This window comes from Eublepharis macularius, chromosome 1 (assembly GCF_028583425.1).
Source record: "Eublepharis macularius isolate TG4126 chromosome 1, MPM_Emac_v1.0, whole genome shotgun sequence".
Lineage (NCBI taxonomy): Eukaryota > Metazoa > Chordata > Lepidosauria > Squamata > Eublepharidae > Eublepharis > Eublepharis macularius.
Window position 1 is genome coordinate 224745129 of NC_072790.1, and position 14455 is coordinate 224759583.

Below are 14455 nucleotides of genomic sequence, written 5' to 3' on the forward strand. Positions count from 1 at the left end.
ACTGATTGTACTAATCTCATATTGTGTAATCCACCTTGAGTCTCAGTGAGAAAGGCGGACTATAAATGACAATAACAACAACAACAATAATTGTGAGTGGACTGAGATTTGTGGGTAGCAAGCAAAACCTGCATCAGGGGGGTTGTTTAATTGTGGGAACGGGAAAATTCAGGGCAAAGCTGGACTCGTATTTGCTGTAACTACACACTCGGCAGAATGAATTCCAACTTGGTGTATGGGGAAGAGTGTTATGTGGAACTATCCAGAGGAGTTAGCTGTGTTAGTCTGTAGTAACAAAATCAAAAAGAGTCCAGTAGCACCTTTAAGACTAACCAATTTTATTGTAGCATAAGCTTTCGAGAATCAAGTTCTCTTCATCAGATGCATGATCCAAACTGGTCAAATACAGAAGAGGAGGGGAGATAGGGGAGAGAAGGAGACATATATCAGAAGGGGACAGGATGCAATTAGCGGGGAGGCAACCAAAACATTCCTTTGCTAGTAAATGTAAACATCTCCTTTTGGTGTGGAGTCAGTTTGCCGTGTTAGTTTGCAGCAGTAAAAGCATCCAATTCCTATGTAGTATAAGCCTTCGATAACCACAGCTCTCCCTGCCAGATGCATCTGACAAAGAGAACTGTGGTCCCCGAAAGCCCACACCAGGCATCACTGGGCTCCCCCAGACCACGCCTCTGTAAAGGAAATCTGTTACCTGTGATAATGTGATAACCATTCATAGTCTCTATGCCAGAGGAGTTAGCCATGTTAGTCTGTAGTTGCAAAATAGTTAAGAGTCCAGTAGCACCTTTAAGACTAACCAACTTATTTGTAACCAACTTAATTTGAAAGCTTATGCTACAGATAAGTTGGTTAGTTTTAAAGGTCCTACTGGACTCTTAACTATGTACAACTATGGTTGCCAATGCCAACTGCAACAGGAAATTCATGACAATTTGAGGGTAATGCCTGCGGAGGGCGGCGTTTAGGGAGCGGAGGGTACTCAGCAGGAGTATGATGCCATAAGTTCTCTCCAATGCTGCCATTTCTTCCTGGGAAACTGATCTTTTTTTTTTTTAATAAACTTTTTATTAACTTTAAAAACAACATACAATGCATAAACAAGAAAAAAATTACACAATGTTAAAGTCAACTATAATACAAGAAAAAACAGATAGCTTATAATATACTACCAGTTTTCAAATATAATATTAACAAAGGAATAAGAAGATTCGGTTAGAGAATTGCAATATACCTAAGCAGAGTTTGTATGAAACCTAACATATTGCTCAGAAACACCATGAGACAAATGATAAATGGGGAAACTGATCTTGGTAGTCTGGAGATCAGTTAAAATTCCAGGAGAAATTCCAGGTTGCATACTAATCTTGTAGGTATATTGTCGAAGGCTTTCACGGCCAGAGAACGTTAGTTGTAGATTTTTTGGGCTGTATAGCTGGGGTCTTGGCACTGTAGTTCCTGACCTTTTGCTAGCAGCTGTGACTGGCATCTTCAGAGGTGTAGCACCGAAAGACAGAATTCTCTCAGTGTCAATGTGACACAGTGTCTGTCTTTCGGTGCTACAGCTCTGAAGATGCCAGTCACAGCTGCTGACGAAACGTCAGGAACTACAATGTCAAGACCACGGCCATACAGCCCAGAAAATCTACAACAAGTAATCTTGTAGGTATTTGCTTGGACATAAGTCCTGCTAGGCATTAGGTGAGAGTAAAGAGAGTAGTAGCATAAGGATGAGAGGCAGAGTTTATGGAAGCCAGAATTATTCATGTTACTCTATGTGCCTATAATTAAAGATAGAATTATTAATCCATCACTTTACTTAGAATAAAGTTAGGCCTGTAATTTCCTGAATGTCTCCTGGCTCCCTATTTTAAAAAATGGTGTTACGTTCAAAACCTTCCAATCCTCTGGAAGGGATGCTGAGTTTAATAACAAGTTCTGTGGTTTTATCAGGAGAGCACTGATATTGAACAGTTACGTGTATACTATTTGGATTGATCTTCTTTATACTGAATCAGATAATTGGTCCATCAAGGTCAGTTGATCTGGCAGCAGCTCTCCAGGGACCAAGGCTTTCACATCACCTACTGCCTGGTCTTTTTAAAAAAACTGAAGATGCAAGGGATTGAACCTGGGACCTTCTGCATACAAAACAGAAACTCTTTTCCTAAGCCACAGCCTCTTCTCTGAATTAGTTTTCTTATCTCTTCCATATGATTCAGCTCTTCCAAAGCTCTTCATGAAAAAAATGGTTTCTCTATAATCTCCCTGTCTTACTTCAGCAATCCTTTTGCCTTTTTGTTGTCCAAGGACTATCTTGCTATTCATCTGGTCAGTTTCCTGCTTCTGATGCATCTTAAGACATTCTTAAATGGTTTATAGCAATATCTTCATATTCTCTTTCCCTTGGCTTTCATCAACTTTGTTTTGTCACAGCCTATGTTCCTTTTTAGTCACCTCATTTAATAACAACATAATAATAGTGTGCTTGTATACTGCACTTCTAGACAAATTAGTGCCCAATGAGAGCAGTGAACAAAGTCAGTGTTATCTTTATCCCCACAATACAGCTGGGGAGCTGGGGCTGAGAGGAGTGGCTGACCCAAGGCCACCTGCTATGCTCGTGACAGTGGTGGGATTCAAATCCGCAGAGTGCTGAGCTGTAGCCCATCCACTTTAGCATTATGCCACATCACCCACTTTTTGAAGAATACTTTGTATGGCTTCCTTAACTTTACTTGTTATCCATGCTGGCATCTGCTTATATTTAATTGTACCTTTCCCAATCTGCAGTATAGTCAGATAAAAGTGTCACATTCCAAACTTCCTTCTCATTTTGCCAATCTTATTAATAGCTAGAAGGGAGTTTTTATGATTGTTCCACTACAGCTGCCATAAAAAGTGACTCATGTTTAGGCAGTGGAAGAGAGCTCCGCAATCACAGGGGAGCCATCCAAAGTGCCCAGATTCATTCTCTTGGTGTCTGAATATGGAATGCAGCTGGTTGTGTTAAAGCATCTTACGCTCAATTATACTTGCGCTTGGGAGGTGGTATCATTTTAATACACAGAGACGCTGCACCCCACAGAGACCCTCCTTTAACATACCCCTCACATGTCATCACAATGGAAGTCTTTTTGGTAATGCATCATGCATAGTGCGTTCCCACATGAAAACAACACAAAGCCAAGAAGGTGATCAATAGTTCCAGAGCACAGTAGCATGGAGTTTGCCAACTTCCTGCTCACCTGGCCAGGTAATGGGTCTGATCCCAAAGACACAAACTACAAAGCCCTGAGCAATGTCACCCCCATGCAGCATCTTATGCAAGATCACAGAAGATTCTGAAACACATTTAGCAATATTTTTGCCTTGCAAGGAATTGCTGGAATGCTTGGAGTGCAAAGTCTCTGTTTTTTTGCTCATTAAAGTCATGTGAATGATCTGCCAGCTGAGCTGAGTTAAAAGACTTCCCTGGTCTGAGGTGTTGAGAAAGGGGAGACCCATATTTAAGCAGCTGTGCCTGATTGAGAGCTGTAGGTGAAAACTAGATATTTTTTATTTTATTTATTTAAAAAAATTATGTGCCACCTTTCCACCCAAATGGAGTCTGCAAGGCAGTAAACACCAGAAATTAAAACATTAAAAGCATTAAAATAACATTTTAAAATATAAATGCAATAGGAACATACAAACAAGCAAAATCAAAAAGAGTCCAGTAGCACCTTTAAGACTAACCAATTTTATTGTAGCATAAGCTTTCAAGAATCACAGTTCTCTTCGTCAGATGCATTGAGGGCCAACATAAACTGGTCAAATATAGAGGAGGAGAGGGGAGGGGGGAGGAGCAAATACTCTCACACACAACAAGAGAGGAGGGCCAATAAGAGTTTATGGGTTGCAGGCAAAACAAAAAAGCATGTCGGATAGCATGGGTGATTCAGGTCCCAATTCCTGTTGTAATTTTTTGATTTATTGCTGGATTAGATGTCATCTGTGAGTGGGGGATCTGTCATGGTTCTAGCTTCCAACAGTGGTCAGGTTTGCTAGAAAGGAAACCAATAGTATATTTAGCAGGAAAGCAATTCCATGCTGCCAGTTGAGCTGCGGTAGAATAAAAGTGAAACGACCTCTTGCTCAATAAAGCCACTGCTGTTTGAGAACAGAGGTTTGCAGATGCACCTATGTTCTCCTCTCAAGCTGTGCCGCTTTAATTCATACTGCCTAAAGTTCTAAAATATGTTTTTGCTCCCTTATTTGCAGAATATGTTCAAGTTAAATGGTTCAATTCTAAAAATTTTACTTAATTTATATCCCATCTTTCTCTCCAGTGGGGACCCAAAGAGACATTTTTCTGTTTTCCTCCTTTTAATCCTCACAACAACCCTGTGATGTAGACTAGCCTGAGAGGGTATGACTGGCCCCAAGTCACCCAGCAAGCTTTCATGGCAAAGTGGGGATTTGAACTTGGGTCTGAAACTCTGATCACTCCACATCACTGGTTTTCACCTTAAAAAACATTGCCTCAGTTGACCCTGAATGAATGAAATGCATGCAATGCGGCAATCGATTAATTTTGACATACTTTGTGCTGCTGCAAATAAATTAGTCTCATAACTATGTAATTTGGACTGCTTTGCAAATAGTCGCTTTCTCAATGCTGAAGGTTTCACAAGAACCACATATTCATACTTTAACAACAGAGATCTGTTTATCTCTATGTGCATGGTAATTAAAACAGTCTCAGTTTCTAATCCAAAACCAGAGCTGCAGGTTTCTCTGAACAACTGGACATGTTCATGTGCAGATTATCAAGGTGATGCTACCCAGGCTTTTAATGACAGCTATTTTATAGCCTTCTCCTAGTCTGAGGAGTGTTGTATTTGTTAAGTAGTAGGTTCAGACTCTAAAGAGATTTCAACAAGCTCTTTATTCAGCAGCAACATCTCTGAAACACCCGCAGCAAGCTGCAAATATTTGTACACAACTTCAACCTCCAAACCACGCCCCAGCTTTGTTCACACCCTATAAGAATCACCTAACTAGAAGCCCTTGTTTGCATCAACTATATACATTGTAACTTATTTACAGCATAGCGATTGGTCTTTATTGTGCTATTATGATTGGCTGCCGCTGGCACTAAACAACCAATGACAATGCAGACTTCAGGAGCCTTGTTTGTGATAGAAGCAGGACCAATACATAACAGTATTATTTTAGACTGCTGTGTTATTTTAGGTGCTTTCAGGCCATTGCTAGCTTTTAGTGGTGGATTTTATTGATCTGTTTTATTTTTGATTGGGGTTTTAATTGGATTTTTATTGTTATAATTTGTTTTTATTGTGTTTGGCTTGATTTATTGCTGTGAGCCAACTCAAGCAGGACTGGAGTGCTGGCATTCAAATTGTGTCAACAATGAAACAAACAAACATTTGTCAGCCAACAGATACCATAGAATCCTTGGTGCCTAGAATTGAGGTTTAAAAGCCGTCCTTCCAGCCTCTGTTTAATAACCCTGGCTGACTTTCTACCATTTACCACTAAGCTTGGGTTCCTCTTAATATGTGAGACTGGGTGACTGGACCTTCAAATGTATAGTTTAGGTGCAAAAGCAGCCCCCCCCCATTATGAATTAAGCTTTAACAGCCCCCCTCCACCATTTCCCCAGTTCAAAATGCTTCCAAGTAAAGAAGGGGCTGTGGATCAGAGGTAGAGCATCTGCTTTGCATGTAGTAAGTGGTAGGTTCGATCCCCACTATCTTCAGTTAAAAGGATCAGGCAGCAGATGATGTGTTCACGTGTTCAAAATGTGGAGGCCTGTATATTAGCAAAGCAGGAGGCAGGATTCCTCTGCACCAGCTGGGGACAGGCAGGGTCTGCTTTGCGAGCTTGCAGACGAGAGGTGGCCGCTGTTTGACCCCTGGATAGGAGCGAAGTGGAGATTCTTTTCGCTGCTGGCACGTAAAAGGATCAGAGTTGTGCCAAACGGAGCTGCCTTGCCCTCGCCTGGCCAACCTGGGGAGCGACACGGGCAGCTTCCTCCGAGGGGAGGGACGAACGACTCACATGCGCTGTCATGTGAGCCGTCATGGCCGCGCCCAGCCGGCCCGGAGCGCCGGGGCTGCTATTATGCTTGTTGGGGGGCGCCATCGCCGCGGCCTGGGGCTCTGCTCCGCCCGCCCCGCAGATCTGCAGCGGCTGCTGTGCTGGCTCGGTGCGGAACGGCTCCGCGGTGGCCGGCTTCTGTGGCGCGCGGGCGGGCGCGGGACTGCTGGGGCGCTGCTGTTTGGAGAGGGCGGCCGTCGTCGGGTGAGTCTGCCGGGAAGGCGCCGGGCTGTGCCCAGGGGCTCAGGAATATGCCACTTGCCTCGGAAAGAGAGCGCGGCGCGGTTGCCAAGTACCGTCGAATGCGATTTGGCGTCCGGCGGGGAGCGGGGGCAGATTTGCCGTCGTTTACCCAGAACAGGCAATGGAACGTTAGAACGAATTTGCGCATGTATGAATGGGTCAGTCCTCCCGCCCCCTAAAACTTGCAGCTCTTCAGGATTTAAAACCACCCTTCACATGTGTCTTCAGCAGCTGTTGGGAGGAGGGGTTACGCCCGTCAAGGGGGCCGAGTTCTGCCCTTCCTTCTTGAGGTCTACAAACATGAATCACCGTCCTTCAGTTAGCAAGATCTGAGCGAGGCTGTTAATGATAGGACGTTTCGGAGGTTGTTAATTAATAGGATAGCCATAAGGTGGAAGCATCTTGAGGGTACATAGCACACATTTGTTTTTATGCTCCCCTTCTATAAGTTCAGGATGGTTGTTAATCGCTCTGAGCCTGCTTGTGGGGAGAGCAGGCTACAAATTCAATAAAATATAAAATAAATGATGTACATGGGTCTACTTTCCCTGTGCTATTCCCACAACAGCTTAGATCATTATATTCCCCAGCGGAGAGCCCAAATAGTTTGCACTGCCATTTTCCCCATACATTTAATCCTCACAATGATAATTTTGAAGTAGGTTAGGCTGGTAGAGAGTGACTGGCCTAAAGTTCATACAGTGAGTTTACATGCCTGAGCAGGGTTATAAATCTTGGTTTGCCAGATCCTAGTTATGCAGTACACAGTCTCTCTAGTGTAAACACAAAGGGTTGATATAGTGACTCCACCTTTCTAGACTAATGGAATACTTTTGACAAGATGAAGCTTTCATAAGGATCTTCCTGCCCAGTGTAAAATTACATTCCACAAATACTTGTAGGGGCAGGGAGCCTGGATTTGCCTGGCCAGGTAGCAGGAAAACTTGATTATCCTTTTTTCTTCCCTTCTTTAGGCTGGATCTGGGGAACTGCTCATTGAGTCAGCTGTGTCCAAGCTTTCGGGAGGCCAGCACTGCTATTGTCATGTGAGTTTGCCCTTCTGCTTTATGTCAGGTTCCTCCTATAAGGCACAGAACGGAGTAATGGCTGTTAGGGCCCAGAGTGTGGCCATTCCTGGGGATTGTGAAGCAAGTTTGTAGCTGGGGACGCCTTTAAATTGCTCTGCAGAGCCTGAAAGAACTAGATTAGAAAAAGAACATGGTGCCGGTCCGGAATTGCTCCACCCACCCACCCCCCGTGCAGTTTCCACTTAAGAATTCACTGCTTCAAATTGTCAGGCATCCTTGAGAATGCCCCTATGGTCTAGTTTGTTCCTTAATTCAAAGTGAGGAGGCAATGTAGGGACCCAGCCTCCCCAGAATTGTAAGTTGAAGGCACCTGTCACTCCAAGAGAGCATGGGAATGGTGATTTTCTGAGCCTTTGCTTGCTTTTGTGTGGAATTGGGGAAACAGAGTATGTATTACTGCCTGCTGTTTGAGGTGTCATTTTGGGATGCGCATATGCCATCTATCTATTTATTTAGTGCAAGGAACTTAGGGCCATTCTCTCCCCTCCATTTTATCCTCATGACATCTCTGGGAAGTAGGTGAGGGTGAGAGTGAGTGACAGGCCCAGCATCACCCAGTAAGTTTCATGGCAAGTGGGGATTTGAAACTGTGTCTTCCAGGCCTAGTTCAACACTCTAATTGTTATGTCCACACTAGAATGTGTGTATCTTTAGTGAGGGTATATGTAATCTCTCCCTCAATGCATAGACAGTTATTGACATTCTCACCTCTGCCCCTTCTCAGGTTACAAAGAAAGTCTTAGCAAGGTCCCTATACTTCAGTAATCCCAGTCAGAGCAAGTGGTGACAGCTCTCTGGAGGACAAAGTCATTCACAGGTCTGAAGTGAAGCAGCGGGGCTGATTACCCGAGTGGCTTTTCTTCCCTTCTCTCTACAGTGATTTGACCGTCAACCAATTGGAGCCTCCCCCTGAGGATGCCTTCCGAGGATTCACCCAGCTGCAAACTCTGTAAGTATCAGGAATCCTGTGGCTCTCATTAGTATATTTGCTGAGAAAAGGAGAGGGGAGGGGCCGTGACTCAGTGGTAGAATTTCTAAGTGGCAAGCAGAGGGTCTCAGGTTCAATGCCAGGCACCTGCTTTTAAAGGGATCAGGGAGTAGGTGACATGAAAAGGCATCTACCCAAAATGCTGGACAGCCACTGCCAGTCTGAGTAGACAAAACTGATCTGCACAGACCAGCGGTCTGATTCAGAATAAGGTAGCTTCATATGTCCGTGTAATGGATGGCTTGCTTAAGATGGAAACTGAAGGAGTTTATTTATATATTTTTTAGTTTTTATACTGTCTCTCCCTCAAACGAGGCCTGAAGCGGTTTACAACAAACAAACAAAATTAAAAACAATCAAAACAATAAATATATGTTAAAACCTGGGCTCATTTTGAGGGGGAACGCACAGGAACACGGTTCCGGCAGTTCCCCAAAGAGGTCACATGGCAGGTGGCCCTGCCCACCTGACTCTCGGCCATTTTGGGCCCGTTTTGGCCTGGATTGGGGCCGAAACAGCCTGAATCGGGCCTCTGATGGGTGGTGGATCACTCTCCCACTCATCAGCAGCCCAATCCTGACCATTTTGGGCCCCTTTTCAGCCATTTTCAGCCCCTTTTTGCCATTTTGGGCCCAATTTCAGCCCTGAATGGCCAGGATTGAGTCCAAAACAGCCAGGATAGGTGATGTCAGGGGGTGTGGCATATCCTAATGAGTTATGCTAATGAGTTCCTCCAGCTCTTTTTCTACGAAATGACCCCTGGTTAAAACTAAAAACATAACTCTGCAACTAAGAGGTCCCAGAAATACAACCAGGTGGAAAAGATTCCATATTCATCATGGCTGGTTAAAGTCCTGTCGAAATAGTTCTGCCTTGCAAGTCCTGCAGAACCTAGATAGGTCTCACAGGGCACGAGTATTGTCAGATATAGCATTCCACCAGGATGGGGCCACCACCTTGACCTGGTGGAAGAGGGACAAGCCACTTGGGGCCCAGGCACCTCCAGTAAGCCATGAGATGAAGAATGCACACTTCATGGGGGATCACATTGGGAGAGCCGGTCATTCAGGTATGATAGTCCCAGACCGTGTAAGGCTTTAAAGGTTAAAACCAGCACCTTGAATTTGATCCGGAAACCAACTGAAAGCCAGTGCAGCTACCGTAAAATAAGATGCATATTGGGAGACCATGATGAATTGGTTAAGAGCCTAGCAGCTGCATTCTGGACAATTTGCAGTTTCTGGAACATCTTCAAGGGCAGCCCTGTGGTGACTGTAGCTGAATCACGTAGGGAGCCAACTGGCAAGCCCAGTGAAGTTGGTAGAATGCGGACCTTGCCATTGTGGACATCTGCATAGCCAAGGAAAGCAGGGTATCCAACCAAACCCCCAAGCCCTTCATAGAATCCACCAAAGATAACTGGACCCCATCAAGAGCCAGTAGCTGCACCCCCTCCAGAAGCCCGGTCCTCCCCAAACACATGACTTCCATCTTAAATGGATTCAGTTTCAGCCATGTCTTAGCCATCTAACTATGGCATCCAGGCACCAGGACAGGTTTGAGAAAACTTCTGCCTCAGGCTGCTTATTCAGCGGGAGAAAGAGCTGGGTGTCAAAAGCAAATTGATGGCAACCAACGCCATACCGCCTGATGAGTTCCACAAAGGGCTAGCAGCTCATTGTGGGTCATGCCAGCCAGTCAATTCCCTCTACTTTCTGTAGCTGGGATGTGGATTTTGGCTGCTGCTTCTGGGGTTGTTGTGGGCAGAAGCCAGCGTGGGTCCCATGCCTGCCTCTAAGAATATTTCATCTCTCCCCAGAGCTTTACCAGTGGAGCTGGATTGTCCTGGAGGCAGCAACATGTGGGACAATATCACCACCCAAGGACACATCCGGATCTGCCAAGGCCAGAGGAACCCCTGCAATGGTTCAGGGGGACTTGGTATGATGGGAAGGGGGATGCAATATGAGAGTTCTGGAACAGCAAAAACTGACAGAGGGAATAGATGAGCAAGAGGGCATTCCAGACATCACCTGTATATGTACTCTGGGACCCCTTTGGCAGTGATGTTGGTAGGGAGTAGCTAAGTGATGCTTCTAGGGCATTTAGCTGTTCCCCAATGTGGACAGTACAGTGGGGGGCGATTACACCCCACCATTCAGGAAGGTCTGCTGCTGGAAAGCCTCTTGCCCCATGCCTCAAGATGAACTGGGCAGACCGTGGCTGCACAATACTGCCAAGAGGGCTTCCATTCTAAATTTGCCGTTCCTAAAAACATTAAACTCAGCAATAAGGTAGACTCAGTTAGTTGATGTAGGGGACGGAACAGATCTTCAGACAGGAGCAGCCAAGGTGATGTAGAGGATAGTTACTGGAGGCACGAGGCATTTAAGCTAGGGTGAGCCAGGAAAGTCACGGAAGAGTCTTAGGTCTTCAGGGGGCTAGAAGTGCCTTGCTGTGGGGTGGAGAAGAGAGGCAGGCAAGGTTGGCTCAATTGGATGGATGGACTACCAGTGCAGCACAGCACACTCCAAGAGCTGCATGCAGGATCCCTTGAGATGTCACTGAAGATCCTTGAGTATAGTTGCGCTCTGCATGTATGGACTGTGTGGTGCAGCTGATCTGGGTGCTGAGAAGACTTCTAGGCAGACAGAAGTAAGTGAGCTGATTGCACAAGCACTTTATGTAGTGGGACAAGAGAGCAGTGTGGGGGATGCAGCTTGCAATTCTTCAACTTAAGCATTAAGCTCTTTATCGGTGCCCAGATGCTGTGGGGCCAGCGTAGCAGGCGCTGGAAAGAGGGAATTCATCTTTCTCACACTGCCTGCCCTTTCTCTTCAGGTTGGCTGTGCCCTGAGGACTCACTTTGTGCTCCTGATGGACCCGGCCTGCCCCAGTGCCTTTGTGTAGGCCCATACCATGGCTACAAATGCTTACGTCAGGTGTGTTGATGCGATTTTGTGTTCGGGAGCAAGAGTGCAAAGAGAAATGGACAGGCTTTTCTTGTTCCTTAACAGGAGGGAGTAGAAGGAGTCAGGGAGGCTCTCTGTCCCAGGGAAGCCTGGACAGGAACTCAGCCTTGGAATGCAGGAATTTCTTTCCTGGGCCTCATGGCTAGAGTCATGCCTGTGGGCAGGGTATAAGCAGTAACCCACTGGCCTCTCAGAATGCTGTCTCCTCGGTTGTTTTTGTTTTACAGGGTACCTTTCCTTACCTGCTGTTCTATGGGACTTTGGGCGCTGTCACCATTGGCCTCTCCATCCTGCTCTGGGTCACCCAACGGCGCAAAGTCAAGGCCTCGTAATGGCCTCTCCTTCACCTGCTGAAGAGACGGCTTTCCCCGCCCCCCCCTGCCTGTTGCTATGGCTGTGGCCTCTCCATTTTGTGATCCTTTCAGGTCTATGGCTTCAAACTGTGGCCCCACATTTTCCTGCGCAGTGCTCTTTGATCCAAAACACTCGATCTGAGCAGCCAGATGCCGTCTTGTTGAAGCTTGCCTGGGCCACCATATGTGTTGCTTGTCTATACACTTCCATCCCAGACTGAAGCACACAGTAGAACAGGACTGGATCTGGCAGTTTGTTTGGACTCAATCCAGTAAGAAGATTGGGGTGACCGTTTTTTTGCTTCACTGTTGGATGAATATCGTTGGGTTGTCTGTTGAATTTGTAACAACTGCAAGTGAACTGGCCTGTACTGATGGTGTGGAGAGGAACTGTCTCAGTTGCCTGGAAGCATTTCAGCAGTTGCTTTGACTGTTTAAAGACTTTCCGATTTTCTTATGCTGAGGAAGAGGCGTTGCTGACCAGCAGGGCGTGCTCCCTGTTCCTCCAACCAAGGGCTTCTTATTCTCTTGCTGTCAAGCTTCTGCAAGCCACCCCAAGCCACTTGTCTGTGCATATGCATGGACTGTCAAGTCACAGCCAATTTATGGTGACCTCATGGGGTTTTCAAGACAAGAGACATTCAGAGGTGGTCTGCCGTTGCCTCCTCTGCATAGCAACTCTGTACTTCCTTGATGGTCTCCCATCCAAGTACTAACCAGAGCTGACCCTGCTTAGCTTCTGGGATCGACTTCCAACCCTCCCATGTTGCAGTAATAAAGAATTCTGCGGTGCAAAGAACTGATTGTATCCCTGGAAAAAGAGGTCTGGGTGTTGTAACCATATCCCCTCACTTTTGCTTCTCCAGTTCCATCATTTTCAGCTGCCTGAAGAATGCATGCTCCCTTAAATGTCATTTCCCCTTTTCGCTTGCTGCCCCTTGCCTTGACGCTCCTCTCTAAACACCTGCTTGATGCTGCCTCTCTCTCCCCCTTCAAATCTGTTCCTAAAACCTAGGAAGCATTTTGTTTCACTCCCAGGGTCCTTGTGTTCACCTAAAACTAAGCCTGAACATTTGCACATATTTGTTTTATTTATTTACACTATTTACAAGCCGCCTTTCACAGTGAGACTCAAGGTAGCTTATATGTTGTACGTCAATAAGATAAGCAGCTGAGACATTCAATAAACCATGTAACAGGGTATGCAAATTTGCAGCAATTTGAAAACAAGCAGAAGTCCGGTATAGAGCTGAAACCCTGATGAAACAGAGCATAAGTGATTAAACCAGATATATTAAACTATGCAGAAACTACCCAATAGGAACATACTTACAGCAACAAAGAGTACACAGTAGGATAGCCTACAGTCCCTATCCTTTTCTCAATGCATCTCTAGTACAGCCCAATCTGTGTTAAAAAAAGCCCTCCTGAATAATTCAACTTTGCATAGATTGCAGAAATCTGGGATCCCTCTTAACTTCATCAGTCAGGCTGTTCCATAAAATGTGGACTGCAACGCGGAATGCTTCTGAGACATCCACTGTCTGTTCCCTGGGGCTTAAATATTCTACAGTCTAGAAAAGCATCATTGGATAACAACATGTAGCTACAATGGTGGCAGAGAAATGAATGTTCTCTACTACCATCAAAACTACAAAGTAGACTAAGATGAGATCTCACTAAAGTTCAGATGGATCCAGCTCTTCCTCCGCTGTCACTCTTGCTATTGTTTCAGACACTTCAGGTTCTTCAGAGAGTCTTAATGTCTCCAAACTGTCTTAATGTTCCCCCTCCCCAGCAGCAGCCTGATCGGGGCCGTTTGGGACCTGATATGGGCCCAAAATGGCCAGGGCATTTTAAAAATATCCACGTGGTGTGGGTATTTTTAGAGGTGCCGGAATGCTGTTCTGAGGTGTTCCGGCTCAAAAAAAAGCACTGGTTCAATCAGTAATCCTGTGTGTTAAACAAGGAACTGAGTTTGAAAAGGAGTGGTCTTTGAACTCTCACTGTTTTGAGTCATGAGTGAGTTGTTTGAATCCAGGTCTCTTGGATAGGCTGTCAAACAATTTTTTTTCCAAAAGGTGAAGGACCCTTCCTATCCTTAGTGTGGTTTGCACTTGCTTCCTGGGCCTTCTTGCACTTGCTTCCTGGGCCTTTACCCTTCTCCTTCATATATTTGCCCTCGGTTGAATTCTTTGCCTAACAACTTCAGCTCACCCCAGAATTATTTGTTGTCACGTGATTGCCAGTCTGGCCATTGGTTTACCTCAAAGATGCTTTTGTTCTTTGTCTCAGACAATGGCTTTTTGGCTCCCAGTAGAAATGCTTTCCTTTTGTAAATGACTTGGGACTTGATCAAATGACCACTCTCAGTGGAAACTGCAGGCAGGAGCTACCTGCGAACTGGTATAAGACAACTGCATTGTCTTTGAGTGCACATTAGCTAAATGCCCTAAAAATGTGGCGTCATTTCTACCAGATGTAGACTAGATATCCATGTTTGTTAAGTTTTCCCAGGTCCTTAGTTCAGTTACAGCATAGGACACGCTGTAAGAAATCTGAATGATCTGCAAACGTGCACATGATGGATTTTTAAAAAACTAATTTAAAAGGTATTGTTGCAAGTGATTTTTTTCTGCCAAGTTTAATCAGTTCAACGATTAAATTTAGTTTCTGGGAATCGGCTGC

At 45.3% G+C, this 14455-nt stretch overlaps 1 protein-coding gene across 1 annotated transcript; it reads left to right on the top strand.

The window, feature by feature from the left end:
- Positions 1 to 6106: 6106 nt before the first annotated feature.
- Positions 6107 to 12566, top strand: ATRAID (all-trans retinoic acid induced differentiation factor). Its single transcript, XM_055000028.1, has 6 exons — positions 6107 to 6327; positions 7341 to 7412; positions 8332 to 8403; positions 10262 to 10383; positions 11284 to 11384; positions 11642 to 12566. The coding sequence occupies exons 1-6, from the start codon at positions 6107 to 6109 to the stop codon at positions 11744 to 11746; spliced, it is 693 nt and encodes a 230-aa protein (XP_054856003.1). The 3' UTR covers positions 11747 to 12566.
- Positions 12567 to 14455: the final 1889 nt, after the last annotated feature.